This window comes from Tinamus guttatus, unplaced genomic scaffold (genome assembly GCF_059628265.1).
Source record: "Tinamus guttatus ecotype Peru unplaced genomic scaffold, ASM5962826v1 Tinamus_guttatus_pri_ptg000488l, whole genome shotgun sequence".
In the NCBI taxonomy this organism is placed as follows: domain Eukaryota; kingdom Metazoa; phylum Chordata; class Aves; order Tinamiformes; family Tinamidae; genus Tinamus; species Tinamus guttatus.
Genome location: NW_028289022.1, coordinates 749,634 through 769,244, shown reverse-complemented (window position 1 = coordinate 769,244; position 19,611 = coordinate 749,634). Strand labels below are relative to the sequence as shown.

The following is a 19,611-nucleotide window of genomic DNA, read 5'->3' as shown; positions in this document are numbered from 1 at the left end:
AAAAAAACTTATTAGCACAGAATTTCAAAACTGATTGTGGAAGGCATGCTGCTGCAATTAGGAAGGTCAGGGAACTGGCTCTCATTCCTAACAATCCTATGCGTTTTCTCCAATCATTATTCAATGCAAAATTTATAAGCAAACCCTTGAGAAAAGGGCAGAATGTAGAAGCAGCACATTCTTCTCTTGCTTTCTTTTTCCAGCCTTATGAGTATTTCCTCCCCCTTCCACACAGTTTAATGACTTCCTGTGGAGGCTAAAAAGAAAAAAACATTTTTGCTCAGTTCTACACATATATCAATTTACTTAACTAGAAAGGAAGGTGCAAGCAAGATTCATATGTTTAGATGCACCTTCTGTCATTTGAAACATGAGCATATTTAAGAGAACTGCAAAAGGCTGGGAGGCATCACACATCTTGAGAGGATAGCACCTTTCTCCAACAGGAGCTGGAGAAAAGACTGCATAGCCTCATATAACATCTCAAATGACACAATACTTCACTTGTACCTGCCCTGAAAACTTGTATCCTTGGTGGCTAAGAAAGGCATAGAACAATGATCTCCAAGACTGTCACAGAAACGCAACAACTTGTATCTAACGGATAAGTGATTCCTGTGATTTGTGCAGAACTCCCTGCCCTTGTGGACTTATGTCCCACAATAACATCCCTGTGACATTTAGGGGATGGACTCCTACTCTGTGAACCACAAAATGTTTAAGGAACGCAGTAAGGGAAAAGATGTTCACATCAGAGATGACTGCAAAAGTTTCAGTTACAAGATTTCAGTTTAAAAGACAATGAATACTAAGTTTTCATATTTGATAATATAAATAAAGCGTGTAAACAAATATTTTTCTTAAAATGCTTTCATTTCCTTTTCACATTTAGGATCGAAACTGAATAAACTGTTGCGTCTTTTACATTAGACAGTGATAGTATCTAAAGAAACTTTTGCAGACGTATAATAAAATCTTATGCACACCAGAAAAACAGATGTTTTACAGCACTAGATATTTTTAGAAAAAGTAAGTATGAAATTAAAATAAAAAAGCTATAAAATTGTTTTTAGATTTGCTTTGATATGTCTGTGATTCAACTCAAACTATTATTTTGTTTTCAAAGGATTGTTTTTGTTCCATTTTTTAAATTCAGATACAGACAAATGCCAGGGAATGAATTTGCATTTTCTACAATGAAACGTGCAACTCCAAAACTCTGCATCAGTTACCAAAACAGATACATTTTTGTATCATTTGTCTCGTTATCATCACTGTTGTAATTGTTGTCAAATATCTATCTTGCATTTTACAAACGACTTTCCCACTCAGGCAGCTTTGCTGCCTCATTCACAAAAACAAAATATTACATCTTTCATGGCTGAATCTCTTTGGGGTTCTAAAGATAGCAAGGAAACAATCTAGGAATCCTATAAAACTGCTGAGAAAAAACGTAGTGCCTGTTTAAAAACCTGTGGAACAAGTCCTCTGAGATAAAGATTTCCTCACTTAAGCCAGAGATGTCTGCATAGCACATCTTCCACATAAGTTCTTTTGCCTCATACTTTTTGGAATACGCTTCTAGGAAAATGTCATTAACATGGTTCGTGTTTTTCCAGTGAGAGAAAGGAAACAGCTGTTCTAAAGTTCATTTCAGTAGGTGATACAGGGAATACAAGTAAGAACACATTGCCCTCAGAAGAAGTAAAGCATGTTCTGAAAGTACCTACCATTTTAATAATAGTACAGGCCACCACAGCTACCTGGTGCACGTGTTGCTCCTAACCCACCCAAAGCCCTAATCACCATGGGGGATTTGTTACTGGATATTAGCAGGAGAGGGGCAGATGTCTAACCCAGTGAAGACATTGTCATTTTGTGCCTTACAGCATTAATTATAATCAATACATACAGGGTACATTCAAAATGTAAACCTACTGCAGCCGTAGAACTCACTAACTGTTCTTCCACACTTACAAACTGCTAACACAAGCACACAGGGAAGCCTGTTGGGTTAGCACTACTTCTGCAGACTTTCTGAACTTTGGAGAGGATATTTTTACCTTATCAGAAAGAGTAAATTGAGACCACAATAAATTCAGTGCAGACAGAAAAGAGACCACAAGCAACACCAGACGCACACCCCACCACACTCGCTCCACATCTGCAACACAGTCAGGACAGTGCAGGTCTGTACTCGTGCTGGCACATGAAATGAGCCAGCAGGGATGGATCCCAGACCCCAGGCATCCGACAGGGACTAGAGAGGCACGGAACTGAATAGTGGGCAACGGCCCTAACACTGGGACATTTTGTCATGTGTGGTTGTTACATTGGTGTGAGGAAATAGGGCTGGAACAAGAAACACTGTGGTAGGTCTATGCATGTGGACACTGCCTTGGTCTCCATACTAATGCCAGGAACAGCAAGATACTTATTTAATAGCTGCTATTAACATATTGAGAGGACACCTTTCAAAATATTTCTGTTTTTTTTTCATGCTAAATGGTAGACTTAACTGATTTATCTGTAAACTAAGTTACTTAAAATTCAAATGACCAAGGTTTGTCAGACCGGCACATCTTTATAGAAGACGCAGAATCTACCTAAGTAAGTCCCCTGCAACTAGTTGCAAGTTTTACACTAACTGAATTTTCTAGAACATTTTCTGGTTAAAATATGAGTTACTAGAAAAAAGAATCATAGAAATTCAGGTTCAAAAATGAATCTACAGCAGAGTAGGCATAACTTACTAATAATGTAAACAGAAAAGTTGAAACAAATGGAAAGTACATAGTAAAATAATATCGTTATTTAAATAAGACTCCTAAGCTTAGCTAGCTTTCAAACAAGAAAACGTATTTTGACCTGACAACCGCAAATATATATCACAAATATTTAAATCCCTTCAGAGTTTAATCTGAAAGTTAAATATTTGAGTAGTAAATAGAAGTAGTCCTCATTTTTTTTACTGTTTATCTTGCAAAAGAACCCTTCAAATTACTGCTATATAGATGACAAGATAACACTTGGGAAAAAAAAAAAGATTAATCAGCTCTATTGGCTATAATATAAACTGTCTTTTTCAATCCAAGGGAATGTTAGCTTTTCATATTAACGCCAGATGCAATCATGGTCATAAAATGAGAGATGCACGCTAACAAGAAAATTCACTTTTTTAATATATTCATTATACAGACTGAATACACAAGTTTGTATATAAAAATGTCACAGATATTAACAAATTTATCTTAATTTAGATTTTTTGTTTCCCCCCAAAATTGAAGGTATTAGTCGTGAGAATGATCACTTTTTCCCCGCCCCCTCTGGCTGACTAACAAAAGCAGAGTAGAAAATGCTCATTACAGTAAATTTGTAAAGTGGTTTTCTATTCATATTCACCCCAACTTTTTAGCTTCAGGATCCTGATAAAACAACCTATCTGGCTTCCTCATCTTCAGGTTAGCTATGCAATTTTTATAGATACTTAATACCAATAAGGATGACAAAGTAAAGTAATAAATATATAAGCACACTTCTCACTGCACATCTTTTGATATACTTGAGTTACAGATGAAAGATTCCTGCAACAAGGACAGAGGATAAAAATATTTATCCACATCAGACATCATGCCATTTCCACAATCCCATAAGTAGTAGATTTTAACCAGTGAAAGATTTTTTTTTTTTAGTAAATTGATTTGATTTTTTTGACATTTCAGACCATAATAAATTTAACACTGAATACGTCAAACGAGGTAAAATTACAATGCTGAATGTTCAAACAGTATGACCTGTGCCTGACTCTCTGATGCTGTTCTCTTGAGCAGCCTAATTTGGTCCAATTCTGAATGTCCCACTGAATTCTGAGTTAGAGACTGCACTGGGTCAGGTATGCTGTATCTGCCAGGCTGATAAAAACCATAATATTCTATTCTCTTTTCCCCTGAATTTTCTAACACCTTTAGTTTCTGTCTAAAGTGAATAATTTTGTACGTTAGGAAGAGGATTACAGCACAGGCCACAATGAAAAAAGCCAGTAAAATGTCAAAAGCCTGATTCAGCTTTTCAATTTGTTGTGTACAAAGCAGGGAAGGTTTTAACGACACAGAGCCTGCATCTGACGGAGACAAACTTGCATTTTGTACAGTTGTGTTAACAGGTACAGTCTCCTCTGGCACTTGCGCTGGCAACAGTGACAATGTCATAGCTGCCTGCGATGGATGTTCAGCAGCAGTCTTTTCATAAGGCAGTGGGTTAGCAGATGTTGCTGTAGCTCCTTCCCAGAAATTAAGATATCCAGCCCCCACGCTGAAAAACCGTCCAGACGTGTTGTCTGCTTTATGCCTGTCTGCTTTATGCCAGGCCACCAGCCAAGCTGTGGTGCTGTGCTGACCACCTGCAGCCCCTGCCTTCCAGACCGCTTCTGGACTGGCAGTAGGGCTACTGCAGTTGGCAAATGGAGTCAACTTACCATAACGTAAAGGTCTGCCACGCATGCGGCGCGGGCTTTGGCACTCAATTTTTGCAGAGAGAGAAGACGATGCTAGCCATTTATGTAAGGCAAGCATTTTGCAGCTGCAGTTCCAAGGATTGTAATTTAACTGCAAGTGAGTTAAAGACACTAAGGGCTTGAGCACTCCAGGTTGCAACTCTGTAATATTGTTAAATGCTAAACTTAGTATTTTAAGTGAATGCCCCATATTCGCAAAGGTACCGTCACCAATACTGGCTATTTTATTTCTGTCTAGCTGCAGATACATTAAATTATGCAATAAAGTAAAACTGCTGGAACTTATATTTTCTAAATCATTATAACTTAAGATTAACTGGCTGAGGTTGTTCAATCCAAAAAATCCATTTACAGCAATATATTTTAGCTTTGCACCTTTTAAAGACAGATATCTGAGCCTGTTAAGTCCTTTAAATGCAAAAGGATGTATTGATCCAATAGGATTGTGAGACAAAGAGAGTCTTTCAAGATTTTTGAGTATTCCAATGGCATTTGATGGCACGACCGTTAAGTTGTTACCTTCAAGGAACAAATACACGAGGTGTTCAAGGTGATAAAATGCTGAATCTGATATCCGTGAAATCTTATTATTGGCTAGATTAAGTGTTTGGAGACTTAACACTCCTGAAAACATCCCACTTCCAAGGACACTGAGACGATTCCTTTGAAGCATTAAATATCTAACAGAAAGGAGATCACTAAATAATCCTCTAGGAACAAAAGCTATTCGATTATTCTGCAGGTATAAACAACGAAGACTGGAAAGACCTTCAAATATTCCTGGATCCAGGCGCTTAATATTATTGTTATTTAGATGCAAGTAGCACAGTTTATGGAGATCCACAAAAGCTTTCGGATGCACATATGAAATACTGCAATTATCCATGTACAGGGCAGCAAGTTTCTGAAGGCCTGTTAATTCATTTGGAGCCACGTGTGATATATTATTGCCACTGAGGTATATCAGAACTGTATGCGCGGGGAAGCTCCGCGGGATGCTGGAAAGCCCTAAGTTACGGCAGTTAACTTGCCTCCCTGTGCAGAGCCGGCACACGGACGGGCAGCCAAGAGTCTCCTTCTGGAGCAGCAACAAAAGAAAACAGCTAAGGACATACAGGAGTGCTCCTATGCACGGTGGAGAACTTTGTAGTCCACACATATCCCTGTCTTTGGCCTTCTCACTCATCTCTGACTTCGCTAGTAGAAATAAAAAAAGATCAAGTTTATAAATGCATTTGAAAGTTTAAAAGTTTTACTTGTACAATCTTTAAAAAAGGCAAGAATTACTTTCCAGATTGTTATTTTAAATACTCTCCTCTGTTGCCAAATAAGCAGTTTCAAAATAAAGCTTAGGTACCAGGAGTTCACACAACACTAAAAAATATTTCCGAGTAAACGAACAGTGAAACAGATACCCCAACCTAGCTAGAGAATTTTTAATTGATTATGGCATAAAAGCAACTAAGCTGCCAAAATAATGGCATCAAGCAAATTCAACATACTGCTTATTCCTTTAACTATTTCAGATATTTAAAAAAATGAGTAGGAGATGTTGCAATAACATTCAAATAGAAATACTAACAGAAAAAACACAAGTTTCCTGCCATTGGTGGCTCGTTTCTCACTTGAGTCTTATAAAGTTCAGCTACATTCAAAATAAACGAGAACAAATTCTTACCCCCCAATTTGCCATTCATTATTTCCGTTATTTTGTTGTTTAGCGTGGCTCACCGAGCTAAATTACAGGCTAACTTACTATACTACTCTGTGAAGTGTTTTCCAGGGCAATATTCTGTCCGGCATAGTCGAGCTCTCCCATTTTGTCCCAGGTTTCGCAAGTGCTTGCTCAGGAAACCGAGTAATAACTGGGTAAAGGGAGGTTGCCATGGATACAGGAAACGGGGAGACAGGAAGCCATTTTATCTGTGCCTCCGAAGTATTGTTGGGAAGGAAGTCTCCACTGCTCGCTCCTAGAAACCCAAGAGCTGTCTTAGCCTTCAGCCACGGCTCTTCTCGTTCTTAACTAGCAGTGTTCAAAAATGCGTTGTCAGAGAGCGAGGTGTAATTATTACAGAATAAGGCCTATCTAGTTGCAACAGCACTGCTACCTTACCTGTGAATTATTTTTTCTTTCCGTCAGAAACCCAGATGTTTTATTCAATGACTAGCAATATTTACACGGTTCTATCCCTGCCTGCAGAGCCAGGCTGCTCCCGATACAGACGCTCTCACGCAGCAGGTCACGGCACAGAGCTGACAGAGGCACTCAGTTAAGCCCCACTTTAGGATGCACACATCTTCAGCCAAGGTCTGCATGTACCGTACTACACCCTACACCCGTAGGGGCACAGCTTGACATTCCTTTTGCCATGGAGATAAACATTTAGTCCAAACAACACACACACACGCTATAAATTTCCCCATCACCTAAGTTATAGATTACATCCTCAGGTTATCTGGCATAGGATCTAAATGCCTGCAGTGTCCTGTCTCTTAATCTAGGAGGAAAAGGGGCTAGAAGCAGGATAGAAACTTAACCCTAAGAATAGTAATGCAACTATCTTAAAAAAATCATAATTTATAATAAAATGAGACCTCTTGCTCAGAGAGAGACAGGATGAGAAAGCCCTTAAATAGCAGCAGACCAAGTAAAGTTGCTACGGAAGCACCAGATCACCTCGCCCACACTGATCTCCCATAGGAAGCCAAGTTCACGCAGGGCCACGCTACCACCCAAATATCTTTGTCTACAAAAATCCAACTCAAAGGCAGGAAGCGCATGAGCAAAATGCTGCAAGAAGCTCTCTTCCGAATCCTGCCACAGGAACCAACACTTCCAAAGATTTCAAAAACAGTTTTAACCATAACATTCTGAATGTTATGTATTGATGTTATGAAATGTTATGAATATTATGTAATGAAGGTAAAACGCATATTGTAAAATGTGATATTATCATCAATGGAAATTCTTCAGTTTTCAGCTACAGAAGACCAAAAGTACGGTTGCTTGTCCTTAAATAATAAACTATATTATTAATTGAAATAAATAAATAAAGCACTTAAATGTGAAAACTCTGAGCATTGAAATGTACCATTCTTGGAAATGACTAACCATATTTTAATTACTGAAGGTCTTGCTCTCCAGGAATAAGCATGTTTTAGAAGTGAACATGGCTTCACATGGCAATAGATCTTTGAATCCTCCACTGAATTTTATCTTAATGTGCTCACATTATTAAAATTACTAATGTCTTTCCTTTTTAACATATGAAAATGTATTTTGACAATGAATGGGAAAAAATGTTAACAACTCAATATATAAACTCAATTACTTAAAATTCCTTGTCAATATGAGCATGAAGTCTGAGCAAAAGTGATTTGCCAAATTCAACAGAATTTTTCAAATGACAGGTCAAAGTAAGTGGATAGACACATAAATTTTGTATTAAGTAGAGTCCTTCCAAGCAATCTCTATTTTCTCTGCACTCAGTGACTTTGGTGGGTTCAGGTTAGGAATATTAATGAGCACAAAGATATCACCCAACTCTAATTTATGTACAGCAAAAAAATATGCAAAAAAAATGAAAAACAAAGTTCTAAAGCTGTCCTTTAGGATATAACAAAGCCATTTTTTAAAGAGGATTTTCAAACTCTTAATTACTATGAAACGATGTTAAAGCCCACACAATGGGTGAAAAACAATTCTTAGTGTTAAAGTTATTCTTTCAACTTCTAAGTATGAACCTGTTTCCTTCCGACTGCGTATTTTATTAAAAAGATAACACAGTATAACTAGCCAGGGACAAAGGTTAAAAAAAGAATTAAAAAGGTGTGGTTTCCCTCTGATGCTCTGCTGGTATCTCAACACAGACTTCGGAGGAAAGATACCACATTGGCCATTCTCCATTCTCATTTTCCTTGACATCTATTGAAATGAGTTGTCTCCAAGCCAACTGAGTCTGACAATTGTCTCCAAGGACTCAGGTCAGAACGATTCAGCCTCTATGACTCCCTCGGACAGCACACACATCAATATTTAATCTCAGCTCACCTGGCTGCATCCAGCAACATCTGCTCTGTTCATCTTATTCATGTTTATTAGGCCTCAAAACCCCTCTTTTTTCAACACCACCACCATTATCCATATTATCTATAAATTTCCAGATTCCTCTTTTCACATACAAGTTCTTGATCTGCTGTTTATGGAAAATTTCTCTGTTCACAGACTGCTACTGCACTCCAGTATAGCAGCACCAGTGACTCTTATGAAGGGCACAGACAGACACTGCACCTAATATCAACTTAATAAGCCAACAAAAACATTCCAAGTTTAAAAAGAAAATACTACAATGCAAAACATTCATATACAGAAGCATACATCACAAAAATCTGTTTCAAAATAAGCCATCTTTTAATCTCTTTTTATTCTTGAACTTTTACTGCTTTTGATTAAGTTATCAAGCAGCTTTCTAAAAATATTGAGAAACAGTAAAAAGTGAAAATATACGATTATTTTTCCCCATTTAGGAAAGGAAAATGAAACTCAATCTTATTTTGCTTTAAGCTCCAATGAATAACATGACAGAATGCATCCTGCAACTAGGAATACACTAGCGGAATTATACTAGATTGTTAGTGTAAATTCCTCAACTCATTGAATAACCATGAAATAAATATATCACATCTATCATGCAAACTAAAGAGGAAAAAAAAAAAAAAACACACACAAGTTTTGCAGAGCAACTATCAGTCTGGTAAACAAGGCATCAAAAAAGGCTGGCCTGCCATGCCATCAATTAAATCAGATGTGACATGCTGAGAAAAAAAAAATATGTATAGCTTAAGCCTCTACTATTCACTATAATGCCTAGCAAACTCTGTTCAAATTAGAAAAGGAAAAAGGTATTCAATATTAACATATCTTGAAAAAAAGACATATTGCCACCTACTGCTTTTTAATAGTATTGAAGATCTAGCTTCTTAACCCCTGCACTCTAACTTCACAATAACAAATAGGCACACAATAAAATTTAAAGCCAAACATGTAAAGAATGCAAAGCAAAATAATTTCAAAATTTCAATTGGAACAATTCAGCTTCTAGGAATTGATTCAAAACTAAATCTAATTTTATAGCTTTCTGCAGCACACTGCCTGCATTAGCAGCTGATAGCTAAAGAAAAAGCATAACAATTAGTACATTTCCTGAATTGCTCACTACAAAGCGAAAAGCTAGAAAGAAGCTACTTGGTCCATTATTTTCCTCTCGCTGTCCTTTACAAAATTAAAAATCAATTTTAGGGAAAACTATATTTAGAAGAATTTTGGGAAAGATTACTGAAACCTTGCAAGTTAAATAGGTCACAAATGAAAGCAAGGCATGAGAGGCAAGTCATCCCCTTATGATCGCAGCTAGTTTTGTGCAATAGGTCAGCGCATCTGCTGACATGCCCCTGTCATCACTTCATTCATTTTTGCAAACATGGTATTAAGGACAGAGAACGACACTTTCTTCCTAATCATTCCATAAGAACAACTAGATGCAGATGATAAAGACGGAGATTCTGAACAATGGGAGTTGAAAGAGTCTTTCCAATCAACATCTCCTTGCCAATTCTATGAAGTCAACTGCACGTACTACTACAACTTCCTTGATTTTGAGACTTGGAGTGATACAAACTGTAATAATCAGATTAACACTGAAACTCAATTAAAACTACACTGTTACCTGGCGGACAAAGCAAACACATCCCAAGGCCAAAGCTAACAACTTAAGAGAGCCTGTTTTAAAATGTATAGCCTAAAGACTGATGAGCCCAACTTTGAAGAAATAAAAGCAGAAGGGAAGACAAAGAAATGGACTCAGGAATAGATTTTCCTTTCTTTATATGGATACTAAAATCAGTTTTGTAACAAATTCTTCCTATATAAATGGCGATACAACTAAGGAAAATATGACATTTTATAAAGCACTGTTCTGTCATTTCCTGCATTACATATAGACAGGTTCTTACGAGGAAAATTGAATTTCCTAGTTTAAAATAACATTAGCAAGTGCTGGGGAGGAAAAAAAAAAAAAAGCCTTCTGTAATTACCTAATGAAGATTTATAATTACATACTATCTGTACTTAAACTTGCAATGTCAATTAGCTAAATGGCAGAATTCATACGGGCTGACATATCAGACTTGACACACAGTGAGAAAAAGCAGACATTCATTTGCATAAAGATTAAATAGGAGTATAGCAACCCAGGGAACCTCTTAGGTGCTTAACGTTTTCCCTACAATAGTTTTTGAGACAAGTATTTCAGTATGAAGCAAAGGGAAAGATGAACAATAGAATCTCAAAATAGTGCACAAGCGCCCCAAATTATAAAGGAAAAAGACAAAATAATTTCAAATGCTTCACATTTCAGGCTCAAAATTTATTCTCAAACCGGATCAGCTTTCAGGCAGCAAAATTAATGGACTTCTTTTTGGAAAACAGTGGCTTTGATTTAGTGTTGTAAATTCTTAAAATAGTCAAAAAACTTCACAGCAAGCTCATAAAAATAAAAATAAAAATAAAAATAAAAATAAAAAAACACCACCAAGAGCAGAAATATTTAGACACAGGAAAAGCGGAACAGAATCATTAGATCCTTATTTTAGTTTTTGAGTGATTACCTTTAAAACTGTTAATGAAGTTTAAAAATTTCACACAGCATCTTACAATTTTTGTATTTTCAATAAACTCCAGTATCCACATCAGTTTATCATAGAATCATAGAATGCTTAGGGTTGGAAGGGACCTCTAGAGATCATCTAGTCCAACCCCGCTGCACACGCAGGGTCACCTAGAGCACGTGGCACAGGACTGCGTCCAAGTGGGTTTTGAAGATCTCCAGAGAAGGAGACTCCACAACCTCTCTGAGCAGCCTGTTCCAGTGCTCTGTCACCCTCACTGTTAAGAAATTTTTCCTTAAGTTCCTATGGAATTTTTGGTGTTTCAGTTTTCAGCCATTTCCTCTAGTCCTATCCGTGGCCACCACTGAAAAGAGACCATCACCGTCCTCTGCACTCCCTCCCTTGAGGTACTTATATACACTGATTAGATCCCCTCTCAGCCTTCTCTTCTTCAGGCTGAACAGGCCCAGCTCCCTCAGCCTCTCCTCACAGGGCAGATGTTCCAGGCCCCTGATCATCCTTGTGGCCCTGCGCTGGACTCTCTCCAGCAGCTCCACATCCCTCTTGTACTGTGGGGCCCAGAACTGGACACAATACTCCAGATGCGGCCTCACCAGGGCTGAGTAGAGGGGCAGGATCACCTCCCTCGACCTGCTGGAGACGCTCTTCTTAATGCACCCCAGGATCCCATTGGCCTTCTTGGCCACAAGGGCACACTGCTGCCTCATGGTCAACTTGTCGTCCACCATGACACCAGGTCCTTCTCTGCAGAGCTGCTCTCCACAAGGTCGGTCCCCAGCCTGTACTGGTGTCTGGGGTTATTCCTCCCCAGGTGCAGGACCTTGCACTTGGCCTTGTTGAATTGCATGAGGTTTTTCACCGCCCAGTTGTCCAGTCTGTCCAGGTCCCTCTGGATGGCAGCGCAGCCCTCTGGGGTATCAGCTACTCCTCCCAGTTTGGTATCATCAGCAAACTTGCTGAGGGAGCACTCTGTGCCTTCATCCAGGTCATTGATGAATAAATTGAACAGGACTGGACCAAGGACTGACCCCTGGGGGACCCCACTAGCTACAGGCCTCCAACTAGACTCTGCACCGCTGATCACCACTCTCTGGGCCCTGCCATCCAGCCAGTTCCTAATCCACCTCACTGTGCACTCATCTATCCCACATATAGGAAAAGGTCGTTAAAAAAACTTAGCCCATGCTTACTCAAAATAAATAAATAAGGCTATTTTATGAAGTCCTAAGAGCTTTCAATAAATGCATTTAATACACTCACGCAGATACAGAGAATTACTAAGCTCTTAGTAAGAGCACAAAATGTGGAAAATAGCAAGTATATACATACACTCAAACGAAAAATATTGAAGAAAAATTGAGCGGCCAGAGTCAGATGGCAAATACAGATAATTGGGCAGCATTAAATTTACAAGAAAAGCAAGTAAACCCAAGAAATTACTGCTAAGTAAAAAGGTGCTGAGACACACTAATCAGGAAAGTAACTTAGTTATTGTTTCATTTTATTTTTCTTAATATGAACACCTAAAGATTAACACAATGTACAACTGTGCACAGGAAGATAAACAGGATGCTGGACTGCATGCAGACAGGATAAAAATGCAGTGTTGCTATTAATGATACGTAAACATACTAAAGACATATGCCATTACCTGCAACTCTGAAAAATATGACAGAATGGCTCACACTTTTCAGTAGTACATGGAAAAATAAGTTGCAGAATCATTTTCACATGTTCTGTCTGAAGCTATTTTGTGTATTCTATATATATGCTATTACATTTTAATGTTCACGAAAAAGTTTTTTTCTTTTTTAATTTCAGAGAAAAATTACTCCTAAGTAATTTGAGCATCTTAAAAATAAAGCTGTCACTGGGAGAAGTTCTATTGTGTAAGGACTGCCAGGAATAACCAACCGGCTCTTGCAGCAGGAAATTTGAAGCAGCTGAAGGTAGCTCAAAACAACAAAGCTATCTACAGCAAGGAGTTTTTCCTTCCTCTCTATAACAGAAACATCAAAACGAAGAGAGGCTTTTTGGGTTTTCTATTTAAGCACCTTAGATACTTTTTAAATTAGGTTTAGAATACACTCTTAAGTAATCTAACATCACATTTGTTGAAAGAAATGAACAAAAATGGCAGAACTCGAAGAGAAGGGCTCTGGAGCGGACGCTCGTCCCGGAGCTCCTTGTCTAGAGGAGTCTGCAGTCTTCCCAGGAAAGCTACCCTGAGAACTCCCCAATTCAGTCAGAAAGTCCAGTGTCCTCTTGCCCTAGGGTAGAGGGGGTGGACTTAACAGTATCCAGGGACGACCAACAATGGAAACGGGTCCCCACTCGAGGTGGCAGAAGATCCCCTCCACAGCCCACCTCACCTCCACCGGTGACCACGTTCAACAGGTACGAGGCCCTGGAACATGTGAATCAGATAGAGGAGGCCTTGAACCAAGGCCCGTCTAAGGGGATCTCTACAGAGGGGCAGTCTAATCCATGCAGCAAGGCTGCTCCCCCTAAAGTGAAAAGGAGCACCCGGAAGAAGCGGCGGGTGATCGTCGTGGGTGACTCCATGCTGCAGGGCACAGAGGCACCGATATGTAGACCAGACCCCTCATCCAGAGAGGTCTGCTGCTTGCCTGGGGCCAAAGTAAAGGATGTCACAGAAAGGCTCCCAAGAATTGTTCACGAGTCTGACTATTATCCTCTACTATTGATTCATGTGGGTGCTAATGATGCCATGGGGAAAATCAGGGACGTCAAGCAAGACTTCAGAGCCCTAGGGATGGCCATCAAAGGCACAGGTGCCCAGGTGGTGTTCTCCTCCATTCTGCCAACGAGGGGAATGGACTCAAGGAGGAGAAGGCAGATATGGCAGCTTAACAACTGGCTGCGCCGGTGGGCCTGGCAACAGGGTTTTGGCTTCTATGACCATGGGTCTCTGTTTGATGACCAACAGCTAGTGGGGAATGATGGGACTCATCTTAGCAAGAGGGGCACGCGTCTCTTTGCAAAAAGGCTGGCCAACCTGGTTAGGAGGGCTTTAAACTAGGCAAGAAGGGGGAAGGGGAGTGTCACACAGACACGGCAAGCAGTACCGCACTGCCCAGGTCAGATGGCGTCCAGCGGGAGTATGGTAGTGGGGAAGTGAGGGTAGGAAATGATCACGGAGGGTCCTCTTTCACCCCTCCTGGGAAACCTGTGGCCTCTGTCGCTTCCCTGAAATGCCTGTATACCAATGCGCGAAGCATGGGGAATAAGCAGGAAGAACTGGAGATCTGTGTGCGGTCCCAGCGTCATGATCTCATCGGAATCACAGAGACGTGGTGGGATAGCTCACACGACTGGAGCGCTGCCATGGAAGGCTGTGTGCTCTTTAGGAAGGACAGGCTGGGAAGGCGAGGTGGTGGAGTTGCTCTTTATGTGAGAGAGCAACTGGAATGAAGGAGCTCAACCTGGGAGTCGAGGATGAGCGAGTTGAGAGCTTGTGGGTAAGGATTAGAGGGCAGGCTAATGTGGGAGACACTGTGGTGGGTGTCTGCTACAGGCCACCTGACCAAGACGAGGAGGTTGATGAGGCCTTCTATAGGCAGCTGGATGTTGCCTCACGGTCACAGGCCCTGGTTCTCATGGGGGACTTCAAACTACCCCGACATCAACTGGGAGGACAACACAGCCAGGCATAAGCAGTCCTGGAGGTTCCTGCAGAGCGTCGACGATAACTTTTTGACGCAGGTTGTGGAGGAGCCGACGAGGAGAGGTGGGCTACTGGACCTCGTGCTATCAAATAGGGAGGGCCTAGTAGGAGATGTTAAGGTGGGGGGTACCCTCGGCTGCAGTGACCATGAGTTGGTGGAGTTCAGGATTCAACGAGGAGGAGGCAGGGCTGTAAGTAGCCTTGCGACGATGGACTTCAGGAGGGCCAACTTTAGCCTCTTCAGAGACCTCCTCGGTAGAATCCCATGGGCTAGTGCTCTAGAAGGCAGGAGGGCCCAAGAGAGCTGGTTAGTTTTCAAGCGGCACTTCCTCAACGCCCAGCAACAGTGCATCCCAGTGATGCACTGGGAAGGGAGGCAGAGGGGGCAGGCGACCTGCGTGGATGAGCCGGGAGCTTGTGGCAATGCTCAAGCAGAAGGCAGCGGTATACAGAATGTGGAAAAAAGGACAGGCCCCCTGGGAGAAATACAGGAACGTAGTCAGGGAGTGCAGAGATGCAACAAGGAAAGCTAAGGCACGTCTGGAAGGCAAGCTGGCAAGGGACGTTAAAAATAACAAAAAAAATTTCTTCAAATACATTAACAACAAAAGGAAGATCAGGGAAAACGTGGGTCCGCTGGAGGACGGGATGGGCACCTTGGTTACAAATAACACAGAAAAAGCAGAGTTGCTCAATGCCTTCTTCGCTTCGGTGTTTACCAAGGGCAGCCCTTTAGAGCCCCAGGCCCTAGGGACAAGAGAAGAAGCGGGTGGAGAGGAAGACTTGCCCTGGGTAGAGGAAGATTGGGTCAGAGAGCACCTAAGGAACCTCGATACCCACAAATCCATGGGCCCTGATGGGATGCACCCCAGAGTGCTGCGGGAGCTGGCAGATGCCATAGCTAAGCCGCTCTCCATCATCTTTGAAAGATCCTGGAGAACAGGGGAGGTGCCGGAAGACTGGAAGAAGGCCAGTGTCACACCAGTCTTCAAAAAAGGCAAGAGGGAGGACCCAGACAACTACAGGCCAGTCAGCCTCACCTCCATCCTCGGAAAAGTGATGGAACGGCTCATACTGGCCGTTGTCTCCAGGCACATGGAGGACAAGAAGGTGCTCAAGAGTAGTCAGCATGGATTCACCAAGGGGAAATCTTGCCTGACTAACCTGATAGCCTTCTATGATGAAATGACCGGCTGGATAGACGAGGGGAGAGCAGTGGATGTCGTCTATCTCGACTTCACCAAGGCTTTTGACACCGTCCCTCACAACATCCTCCTGGGCAAGCACCGGAAGTGTGGGATAGATGAGTGGACAGTGAGATGGATTAGGAACTGGCTGGATGGCAGGGCCCAGAGGGTGGTGATCAGCGGTGCAGAGTCTAGTTGGAGGCCTGTGGCTAGTGGGGTCCCCCATGGGTCAGTCCTTGGTCCAGTCCTGTTCAATTTATTCATCAATGACCTGGATGAAGGCACAGAGTGCTCCCTCAGCAAGTTTGCTGATGACACGAAACTGGGAGGAGTAGCCGATACCCCAGAGGGCTGTGCTGCCATCCAGAGGGACCTGGACAGACTGGACAACTGGGCGGTGAAAAACCTCATGCAATTCAACAAGGCCAAGTGCAAGGTCCTGCACCTGGGGAGGAATAACCCCAGACACCAGTACAGGCTGGGGACCGACCTTGTGGAGAGCAGCTCTGCAGAGAGGGACCTGGGTGTCATGGTGGATGATAAGTTGACCATGAGGCAGCAGTGTGCCCTTGTGGCCAAGAAGGCCAATGGGATCCTGGAGTGCATTAAGAAGAGCATCTCCAGCAGGTCGAGGGAGGTGATCCTGCCCCTCTACTCAGCCCTGGTGAGGCCACATCTGGAGTATTGTGTCCAGTTCTGGGCTCCACAGTACAAGAGGGATGTGGAGCTGCTGGAGAGAGTCCAGCGCAGGGCTACAAGGATGATCAGGGGCCTGGAACATCTGCCCTGTGAGGAGAGGCTGAGGGAGCTGGGCCTGTTCAGCCTGGAGAAGAGAAGGCTGAGAGGGGATCTAATCAGTGTATATAAATACCTCAAGGGAGGGAGTGCAGAGGACGGGGATGGTCTCTTTTCAGTGGTGGCCACGGATAGGACTAGAGGAAATGGCCGGAAACTGAAACATCAAAAATTCCATAGGAACTTAGGGAAAAATTTCTTAACAGTGAGGGTGACAGAGCACTGGAACAGGCTGCCCAGAGAGGTTGTAGAGTCTCCTTCTCTGGAGATCTTCCAAACCCGCTTGGACGCAGTCCTGTGCCACGTGCTCTAGGTGACCCTGCGTATGCAGTGGGGTTGGACTAGATGATCTCTAGAGGTCCCTTCCAACCCTAAGCATTCTATGATTCTATGAACTTTTGCATTAGGCAGATGCCTGGTTCACCTTTGGTGTCTGTCCTGATGAGTGGGGGGTGCAAGGCGAGGAGGGGAAAGAGAACTTCTGTGCATATTGGAAGCAGTAAAGCCTCTTTAAATTACACACAGGAGAGTACCTTAAGTAGAGTAGGGAGAATATATTCTACAGCTTTAGGATTTCTAAGCAGAACCTAAATTACCACTAGAAAATATACGGAACTCTTCAGAAAATCCTCCAAACCAAATGTAAAGTTATGCCACAGTGCCTTCCTGGCATGAGTGACAAAGCAGGCAAGAGTTATCCTAAGATAGGGGTGGACTGAAAGTCTCATCTAAACATGTGTTACATATGATTTCTGAAAGTGACAATTTAAAACTCAGTGTTGCACTATTCATCATTTTCATTAAAAACATTCTGCTGCTGTTTATTCCGCAACAAAGCGGAGAAAAAGGACAATAATGTCAGTGGCTTGCTACAGAAGTCTGCCATGAAAAACTTCTTTTTTTTTTTTTTTTCTTTTTTTTTCTTTTTTCCATGCAACTCCTGTATTGGGTCATGGAGAAGAACGGAAAAAAGAACAACAACAACAACACCAAGAAAAAAAAAAAGGGATGAAATTCAAGATATATACTCAATATGAATTAAGAGAAAACAAATTTTGTTCCTTGAAAGGGACTCCAAAAGACTTACACGCCAAATAAACAACTACTTAAGAACATGCGTGAGAAGCAGCTAGTCAAGTATCAATAGGAGAATATGCAATAAAACACATGACAATAAGATACGCAGTTCTGCTTCTTCGTTTTTCCTATAGAGCATTTTTCAAGAAATATAAAGAAGTTTTTATTGTGTTTCATGTAATACAACAAAATTAATAAAATGTAGTTTGAAAACTCTTGAATTTTTTCTAGTATCTTAAACCATAAAGATGCAATAAAACTACTCACACTAGGATAACAACCTGCAGAATTGTGAAAGACTTTAAAAACTTAAGGACCATTGAAATATTCTTGTATAAAGCATTTTAAATTTTCTCACCTATTCACCGATGGTAGGAGTGAAAGCAACGCCAAAGCTGAAAGTTTTCGTCTTTCTGGCTGAGTGATGTTATCCATCCGGTCAACCCACATCTCAATCATGTTACCGAGAAGTTGGTCCAACTGGGAAAAAATACATTGCATATATTTAATTTACAGAAAATTGCTCTGTTGCACTGGATTGTAAATGAACACAGAATGTTTCACAAATGCATACTTTGGCATTAGAAAAAAATTAACAATCAATTTTGGAGACATTCAGTCTGGGAAAGTCACCATACAGTCATGTACAAGAAATTTGCAGCAACAGTCTACTTTGTATCTTCCATGACAGTCCTTCCAGGCCCTAAGGACTTCCTCTCTTCACACACAAACGTGCCAATTAAGTCTACTCATCATATCCCAGAAGTCAGAAATACTTTAAATACAGGGATAGAATGCTCAATCAAACACTTTTCATACATTCATTCAATATATTTAAGTCATGTAACTTTCACCAATGAAGGTAAAAGAGAGCACAAAGACAAAAACTGAAGACTTGTGGTCACCTGTTTGAAAATCCTATTTTACCCAAGAATAAGGAGTTTACTAAATCTCACTGAAAGTCAAAGTGAAATGCTGCAGCATGAAATGTTATTAGTGAAAGATTTAGCCTTGAGCTTGCAAGGCTAGAAGTTTGTACTGCTTGAGTTAGAATAGGAGGTGAAAGATTTGGCGTGCCACCGTATGGCAAAACAAAGCATGTGTGATTCATGCGTAGATTGCAGTTAACAGATAAACTACCTAGCAGTTGAGCATCGATCACTTAAGTTTTGAGCCTTCTTGTTGTCTTAGTCTTTCAGAATATTCCTATCAGAAAAATCCTCAATTTCCTAGCAACTGCAGCACGCTGTGAGAGGAACATACAGGCACAGACAAGGACAGTTAAAACACCTTCCAAATTTGAATGAATGTTTCTGTTAGGGTATGTAAATAACAGCACAAAAAGCCAGCAAGGATAATAAAAAATAATAGGCCAAAGAACCTTAGGAGCCTAAACAGTGAAAATAAAGCACACAATCAGCTACTCCTACCAAAGCTACCAAAAGAGAAAAAATAGACCATTGGCCCTGGTATGAAACCACTAAGATGAGTCAATTAAAGAAGTTTTCACCATGTAGTGCTAAGCAAATTAAAGGGACTAGTTATAGAGGGGAGAAAATTTAGATAATAGATAATAACTTATGAGATGTTTTAAGGGGATTGTGGAATATGCACAATTTATTGCAGATGGGGAAGTACCAAAGGAGGAGAAAGGGAGGAATCAA

At 41.1% G+C, this 19,611-nt stretch overlaps 2 protein-coding genes across 2 annotated transcripts in view; both read right to left on the bottom strand.

Annotated features, from left to right (window-relative positions):
* Positions 1 to 19,611, bottom strand: part of IPO11 (importin 11) — a 71,054-nt gene that overhangs the window by 14,874 nt on the left and 36,569 nt on the right. The window contains exon 26 of the mRNA XM_088533163.1: positions 18,306 to 18,427. Within this exon, the coding sequence (XP_088389289.1) occupies positions 18,306 to 18,427 (122 nt within the window). The remainder of the gene's footprint in view (positions 1 to 18,305; positions 18,428 to 19,611) is intronic.
* LRRC70 (leucine rich repeat containing 70) lies at positions 3,712 to 5,705 on the bottom strand. The gene has a single exon (XM_010219894.2). It carries the CDS (start codon positions 5,697 to 5,699, stop codon positions 3,765 to 3,767), a length of 1,935 nt encoding a protein of 644 aa, XP_010218196.2. The 5' UTR covers positions 5,700 to 5,705; the 3' UTR covers positions 3,712 to 3,764.